Source organism: Sardina pilchardus, chromosome 9 (genome assembly GCF_963854185.1).
Source record: "Sardina pilchardus chromosome 9, fSarPil1.1, whole genome shotgun sequence".
In the NCBI taxonomy this organism is placed as follows: Eukaryota; Metazoa; Chordata; class Actinopteri; order Clupeiformes; family Clupeidae; genus Sardina; species Sardina pilchardus.
Genome location: NC_085002.1, coordinates 22364543 through 22372493, shown reverse-complemented (window position 1 = coordinate 22372493; position 7951 = coordinate 22364543). Strand labels below are relative to the sequence as shown.

Here is a 7951-nt window from a genome sequence, read left to right as displayed (position 1 = left end):
TATGTCTCTCGGTCCCACATGTTTGCATTGGTTTATAGTTTGTGTTTTTTTTGTGCCACTCAATTGTTTTGACTTGTTTTGTTTGAACCATTATTGATGCCAGGGAGGCATAACATGTTTATGAGCAAGACCCCAACTTGCCCCCCCCCCCCCCACACACACACACACACCTCCCTGTATCACTCTGTTTTTCGTTCTTTCTCCCTTTGTCCATTTGTCTCTTTCATTCATTCTTTCTCTCCGAGCTCTTGCCATCTCTATCGTGTCTTTCTGCCGTTCTCTTCCCCTGAGCCCCCCTCGCTGTGTGGTTGCGTGCCTGCTTGGCCTGGGCTAAGCCGCATGGAGCCGGGCGCACTGTGCGGGCTGGGCGCGCGCTAATGCAACACAAACACGGCAGCACGGGGAGCAGTCAACACGCTCCAGGTGGAATGCTCCAGCAAAAATCTCCAGCAAAGCTCCGCGTGGTGAAGGGGAGGGGAGGGAGGGGGGGTGTCAAGATTCAGTAGGCATTGTTTTTGTGTGTGAGAGAGAGAGAAAGAAAGAAAGACAGAGAGGGGGAAGAAAGAAAGAAAGAAAGGGAGGAGAGGCTGAAAATAGAGTGAAAAAAGAAAGACAGAGAGGGGAGAAGGACAGGAAAACAGGATCACCCACAGTCCTGTCAAGGTCTTGGGAAGATTTTTCCCACGTGAGATGTTTTGAAACAGAACACAAACACTCCTCAGACTAGTTTGTAGAGGACTTTGGATTCAGGTGAATGGTATGCTAACATCTAAAGCAGCTATTTTTATTTATTTTTAATTTCCAAGCCTTACTTTCTTGTGAAAGTTTTATTGCAGGACATTTTTCTTACATAAGGAGCACTTCAACATTTCCTGGTACTACTTTATCTATTCTCTGGCACATAGTTAAATCACAAAGTATTGTAGCACTATGAGAGAAAACACCACTGGAATGATTTTTACATTTAATAGAGGGGTGAGCATAGGTCACAAAGGTTAACTTATTGGCCCCTTCTTGTGACTGTTACCAAACTCTTAACTCTATCACCCTATTATGTTACAATGCTATCTTGAGCTTTTGTGCAAACAGGACATTTACAATTACTTACATAGAATGTGCTATGTTGATGTGGATATAACAGAGGAACTCATTTGCTTGTTCGCATTGCTTTTGATAGAAATTAATAAGAGTTAGATGCAACCAAATAAATCCTCCACATAAATCATTTCAATGGCACTTCCTTTGAAAGTTACAGTACATCCTTTTTGAATGATAAAACAGTAATTATCCAGCAGCGCCAAAAAGTCATGGCAAACAGTTCCGCACCTTTTCTCCAGGCAGCACAGAACGATGCGTGCGTTTACAGTAATGGCCGTGTCGTGTGGCCTTATTTCTCTGTGTGTCACGTGAAGGCTTGTGAGGTTCTCCTCTAGGAAAACATCAGTGTAATGATGTCACCCCTGAGCTGAAGTGGGGAGGATGGAGACAAGTGAGGAGAGGACAAGGTTATCTAGGCCCAGAAGTGGAGTGCAGGCCGCTTCAGGGTCATGGCGTACGTTTGAGTGTGTGTGTGTGTGTGTGTGTGTTTGTGAAAGAGAGAGAGAGAGAGAGGGAGAGGGACACTGTCCCGTTCATGCAAGGTACTTGTGTGTGTACAGTATCTTCACCTCTTTCAACTGAAGCAAATAAATTCAGTCTTTTGCTAAGAAATATGGGCCACTATAACAGTTGTAGGTCACAGAAAGAAGATGCAGACTCATTTGTTTTTCAAGTTTTCCCCCATTTGTCAATGTTTTTTCCACTTAACAAAAACAGAGGTGCATGAACTGTTGCCTCATGATACCGCAGACTAACTGACTCGTCACTTTTGTATTGAAACTGTCATAATTAATATGTTTTGTACGGCAACAGTATAAAAATAAGTGACCCAAAACGCAAGTATTTGCTTTTGTCTCTGTTTTGTAGACTGTGTAGACATGATTTTGTAGACTTATTTTGCCATGTCTTGGCCAGTCTTGAAGATTTTTCAGGACTTTCAATTTCTCGGGAACTTGGAACAGAGTGTGTACTCGCTCCTTGTTTAGATGTTTGCCTGCAGTCCAAATAGGAGCTCTCCATTTATCTCCGAGTGGGCGTCTATGTTTACTAACTTCCTCCACAACAAATTTCCTAGAAAAGAAAGATCAATACTAATTTCATTTGATGCTCCACACTGTCTTTGAAAGCAAGGGAGGGGGACAAATAAAAACTCTGTCCAAAACCAGAACCAAGGAGTCTGTGCCAGTTTAGTAAACAACTCTCACACTGGACCTAGATGATTCATGCCGTGCTTAAAATGATGAAGACGCAGCACAAACATTAGTCCTCTGAATGATGCCCTTCTTAAAGCCGAGGCACACACAGACAGGGACAGTCAGAGGAAGTCAGAGATGTCCAGCGGCGAGCATGAGAATCCTCCAGGCTCATGGTGGGGAGGTGAGCGTGATGAGCTTGTGAAAAGCCCAATTTTAGAGAGGTGTGGCAAAGAGTGGAGGGGCAGAGGTCTGGGGTAGAGTAGTAGTGGTATATATGTGTGTGTGTGTGTGTGTGTGTGTGTGTGTGTGTGTGTGTGTGTGTGTGTGTGTGTGGAGGGGGAGCGGGTGTGAGGGGGGTGTTTGTGCCCTCTCTGCCCTGGAGGTGAGTGAGCAGATAACTCTGTCCTGCGATCCTCTCGACGAGTGGAACCTACCCAAAGCCCCATGGGAAGATGACGGCAGGTCCTCCCTTGGTCTGTCCTCTGTGAGCTTAATCCGGTCAGAGCCTATCTCTGACACTCACAAGAGGGTGATAAATGTGCTCTCGAGGGAATATCTTACTTAATGCCGTGCCTTTTGATTAGAGCTTGGCATCATATTGGCTGTTTAGCTCTGTTTGTTTTATGGTGTTGGCGCCACACGGAGCAATTGAACAACAACAGCCATAAAGCAAAGAACTGTTGTTTATGTGTGCTGTTAAGAGGGGTTGCCTGCTTTAGTGTTGCATTGCATTGGTGATGTGTGCTTTTTACAGCACGAGTGCATCAATGTAGTTTAACTGTTTATAGGTGTTGTGTTTGTATGTGTGTGTGCCTGTGTATGTCTGTCTGTTTTATATATGCTTTTTTTTTCTTTCACTGCTCGAGGCATTCATTAAGGTGTGTGCCAATACATACACTACTCACACAAAGTTGCGGATATCTGGCTTTCGGGTGAAATTAAGCGTTTCTGTACAGAAAGTACTGAAACAACTGTTGGACATGCACATTCAAAAGTTTCTATAAGGTCAACCTGTAAAGGTTATTGTGGATTTTACGTTAATCCTGAAATTTCACCCGGAAGCCACCAGACTTTTTGTGAGTGGTGTACTACATTACATGGGTCAGTATTGCAGATACAAGGCAAAGTCTGTCTACATGAGTGTGTCATGATGAGTCTGTTTCTGCACTGCCACATACTGTATATATGTGAATGTGAGTGTAAGACTGTAAGGTCTGTGTGTGAGTGTATGATTCTGACTGACCTCACCTGTGCCCTCCGTGCCACAGTTACCTGGCCAAGCTGTCGTCGGTGGGCAGCATCTCGGACGAGAAGACGTGCGAGAAGCTGCGCGGGCTCATCCAGCGGCAGGTGCAGATCTGCAAGCGCAACCTGGAGGTGATGGACGCCGTGCGGCGCGGCGCGCAGATCGCCATCGACGAGTGCCAGTTCCAGTTCCGCAACCGCCGCTGGAACTGCTCCACGCTGGAGACGGTGCCCGTGTTCGGCAAGGTTGTCACCCAGGGTGAGTGGCGCTCGTGGTTCCCCTTGCAGCCACCTCTTCACAAACCCCTCGAGTCAACCCTTATCAAAGTCCTGTAGGATTTCAATCAGTTTTTGGAACCAAAATCATATTGGATTCCTAATAGGATTGTCCACAAAAAAAATCCCAAAACTAATTGGAATCCTATAGGATTGTCAATCCTACAGTATATGATCCCAATCCTATAGGATCCTATTGGTTCCAATTGAAACCTGATTGGAAGCCTATAGCAATTTTTGATAAGGGAAGCCCCTCTCTTTCATGACTTTTGTCTCCACTGCACCACAGCAACCTTTTGGAATGTCATTGTTGTCACTCTGAATTGCCTGAAATGTATTCTGAAATGCCTGAAGTTAGCCACATTTATTAAAACAAGTGAAATTTCGACCTGTGCAATCAAAAGATCACTTGTTGAAATATGTTCTTGTTGGTGGTGATGTTTTGCGACAGGCACGAGAGAGGCTGCGTTCGTGTACGCCATCTCGGCAGCAAGCGTAGCGTTTGCGGTGACGCGGGCCTGCAGCAGCGGGGAGCTGGATAAGTGTGGCTGTGACCGTAATGTTCATGGCTTCAGTCCCGAGGGTGAGTTGTGTTCTCTCTCCAAAGCACCATCCTCGCCACATACACACACATCTGGAATGCAAATCTCTCTGGCTACATTGCCATAAAGCTGTTGTTGTCAAATTTGGCATATCACTTCTGATATGATGGTGAGATGTGCGCACACAGGCCTGCGGTTTCAGATGTTACCAAAGGACTCCCTATTGAGGTACATCTCCTCTTATGGTGTCTTTTTTTGTTTTCGGTTTGTTTAGGGTTCCAGTGGTCTGGCTGCTCTGATAACATAGCCTATGGCGTGGCCTTCTCCCAGTCGTTTGTGGACGTCAGGGAGAGAGGGAAGGGCCAATCATCCAACCGGGCACTCATGAACCTTCACAACAATGAAGCGGGCAGGAAGGTATAGCTCTCCATTCTATTTTACTCTCACTGCCTGGTCTACTATAGCCTATGAATGCCGTTAGCCTAGCATGTTTCCCTCCGCCTCCATCTGCTACCCTTATAAACCTTGCCCATTTGAAAACACCTTGGTGCAATAAACACTTTCAAAACAGAGTGTGAAACTCCCCCCCGAAACAATTCCCCCGTTGTTGGTAAACACATTATGGTCCTTGAAGTATAAACTTTTTCCCAAAAACATTCTTTTAGTGTGTGCTCCATTTGATTGATTAATTTTATTACACCTTGCTGTGCCAGAGCTGTTAGCCCCCTGGCCTCTTGGCGCTCCCCTACACTATAAATGGATAATTTCAAACAGAGACCGAAAAGCGAGTCCAAGGGTATGATGGAGTTGAAATAGTGCTGTGCAGCAGTGCGAGTGTTTGGCTCCATTACAAAGGCAGTCTGTTAAGGGAGCAGCGGGGTACCGTTAAGTGCAGTAACTCAGGCCGTGCCGTCTTGTGTTCTCAGGCCATCCTGAACAACATGCGCGTGGAGTGCAAGTGCCACGGGGTGTCGGGCTCCTGCGAGCTCAAGACCTGCTGGAAGGCCATGCCGCCCTTCCGGAAGGTGGGCAACGTCATCAAGGAGAAGTTCGACGGCGCGACGGAGGTGGAGCAACGCAAGATCGGCACCACCAAAGTGCTGGTGCCGCGCAACTCGCAGTTCAAGCCGCACACGGACGAGGACCTGGTCTACCTGGACCCCAGCCCGGACTTCTGCGACCACGACCCGCGCACGCCGGGCATGCTGGGAACGGCCGGCCGCCACTGCAACAAGACGTCCAAGGCCATCGACGGCTGCGAGCTGATGTGCTGCGGCCGGGGCTTCCACACGGAGGAGGTGGAGGTGGTGGACCGCTGCAGCTGTAAATTCCACTGGTGCTGCTACGTCAAGTGCAAACAGTGCCGCAAAATGGTGGAGATGCACACCTGCCGGTGATTCCGCCCCCCCCCCCCCGGGCACCCTGGCAGATCCTTTTTTTTTCTCCGGAGGGGACGCTCCCTAATCCCCCCCACAACTACCCAACCCACCCCCCACACCCGACGTCCCATCTTACTCGTCCAAGGAGACACAGACAGACAAGAGGGGACAAAAATCCCCCTGGGGAAAGTGGGATGCTCTTCCTAACATTTTAACATGTGCTAGAGGAACTTGGCGTTCAATACACGGGACACATTACAAGCAAGATTTTTGGAATTGCTTAAGTCCCAGTGAGAGTTCTATTTTTGTCTATCTCTCTCCTTTCACACTTTAAAAAAAAAAAATGTGGTCGCTCTCTTATTTTTGTATTTTTTTTAACTTATTTAAGTGTATTAGAGAGTAAAACCTGATGTGACATTATTCCCAGGGCTGTGGCTTTGGGGCTGGGGTGCCATTGGATGGACATTGACAAACATTTTGGGGGATGGGGGGTTGTTCAGAGGGCACATAGCCAATGTATGTGTGTGTGTGTGTGTGTATGTGTGAGTGAGTGAGTGAGTGTATGTGTGTGTGTGTGTGTGTGTGTGTGTGTGTGTGTGTGTGTGTGTGTGTGTGCGTATGCGTGTGTGTATGCGTGTGTATGTGTGTGTGTGTGTTTGTTTATGTGTGTGTGTGTGTGTGTGTGTGTGTGTGTGTGTGTGTGTGTGTATGTGTATGTGTGTGTGTGTGTGTGTGTATCTGTGTGTGGTTGTCTATCGGAGGGGTTTGGAGTAACCATATGGGAGGGAGGTTTGGTGGGGTTTTATTGTTGATGCTGCTTTAGGAACTCATCTGGAGAGATGGAAACCAAGGGAATACCCAAGCGGACTCAATAAGGGATAGCACACACAAAATGAAAGCAAACAAAAAGAAGAAACCTATACTTCGAGACGCAGTCCAAGTGTACATTAATCTTCCGCTCATTAAGGCATCAGTAGCGTGTTTAGATGCATGTGGCCAATAGCTCACACAGTGGACACCACATTGCTGCTATGCATTTGGAAATCAAATGTAGATAAACCACAGTAGTGGCTTGCCATTCTCTGAGAGTGCTATGGAGTTAACCTGTTCTCTGCCACAGACACTAGGGTTAACTGTAAGCGTGACAGGATGGGCAAAGGCATTTGTTTTTGTTGCAAAGTGTCAGAGTGGAAAAACCCAGTGGCCCATGAGTGGTATCACAAATGCCTTCAGAAGAGAAGTGTTAGTCTGTTGGCAGAGGACAGCGAGCATTTTATTTCCACATTTAGAGAATGCCAATTAAACTGTATCGAGCAAGCAGCACCTGCCTTTTCAAGCGTCAGTCATGCAAGCAGAAGCTTTTCACTGGTAGGTTGGTTGATTAAGGGTGGTTGGACTATGGGCCATAACTTTAGCACTTTCCCTCTCCGGACGCACATACCACAGAATAAAACAAATCCCAAGCATTCCCTATTCCCAGTGCGGGGTGGATTGACTGACTGAATTATTCATGGCAAATATGTACAACTACCATAATTCCAGCTTTTCTATAGTAACAATGTTATACAGTATGCTTTTTAAAGAAACATAGATCTGTTTAAGACTTATACACTGAAGAAGACTATATTGCATATGAATGTATGTAAAATTGAAATATATGCTGTGTCAAAGAAAATAGTTTTTTTGTGATATTTCTTCCTAATCTGGATGTAATAATGTTATCACTGTTAAAGTGGAAAATCAGGAAGAATGGAAAATTGGAAGTGAAGTGTATGTGTGTGTGTGTGTGTGTGTGTGTGTGTGTGTGTATGTTCTTAGTCCTTTATGTCTACTCAGATGTCTGCAGTTTTAGTTGTAATGTCGGTGCAAGTGATGTCTTCTGATATTGTAAAGAATGTCTTAGACACAACAAAAAAAGGGTCACCTCCCTTTAGCTGTCCGAAGAATTTGTAAGATAAAAGGCTGTTTGGGATGAACCAACAAAACAAAAACAAAACAAAGAACATTAATGAGAAACTGCTGCCACTAAACAAAAGGTCTCACATTAATGATGATAATCTCCAGAGGGTCAGTTGCTTGTGGCTGACATGACCTCAGACTCACTTTGATCTCACTTCTGTCTCCTGAAGTTAATGTCTGAAAGTGTTGGAGTTCAGCTGTTCAAAACACTTTTTCCAGGGAGTTCATTTGTTAATTTTGCTGAGTAGGATACTAG

The 7951-nt window shown here is 45.8% G+C and overlaps 1 protein-coding gene across 2 annotated transcripts in view; it reads left to right on the top strand.

The window, feature by feature from the left end:
* wnt4 (wingless-type MMTV integration site family, member 4) overlaps nucleotides 1-7492 on the top strand; it is a 14621-nt gene extending 7129 nt beyond the window's left edge. For both annotated transcript variants that reach the window (XM_062546370.1, XM_062546371.1), the window contains exons 2-5: nucleotides 3563-3798; nucleotides 4267-4398; nucleotides 4632-4774; nucleotides 5284-7492. In XM_062546370.1, the coding sequence (XP_062402354.1) occupies nucleotides 3563-3798; nucleotides 4267-4398; nucleotides 4632-4774; nucleotides 5284-5754 (982 nt within the window). In that variant the 3' untranslated portion in view covers nucleotides 5755-7492. The remainder of the gene's footprint in view (nucleotides 1-3562; nucleotides 3799-4266; nucleotides 4399-4631; nucleotides 4775-5283) is intronic.
* Nucleotides 7493-7951: the final 459 nt, after the last annotated feature.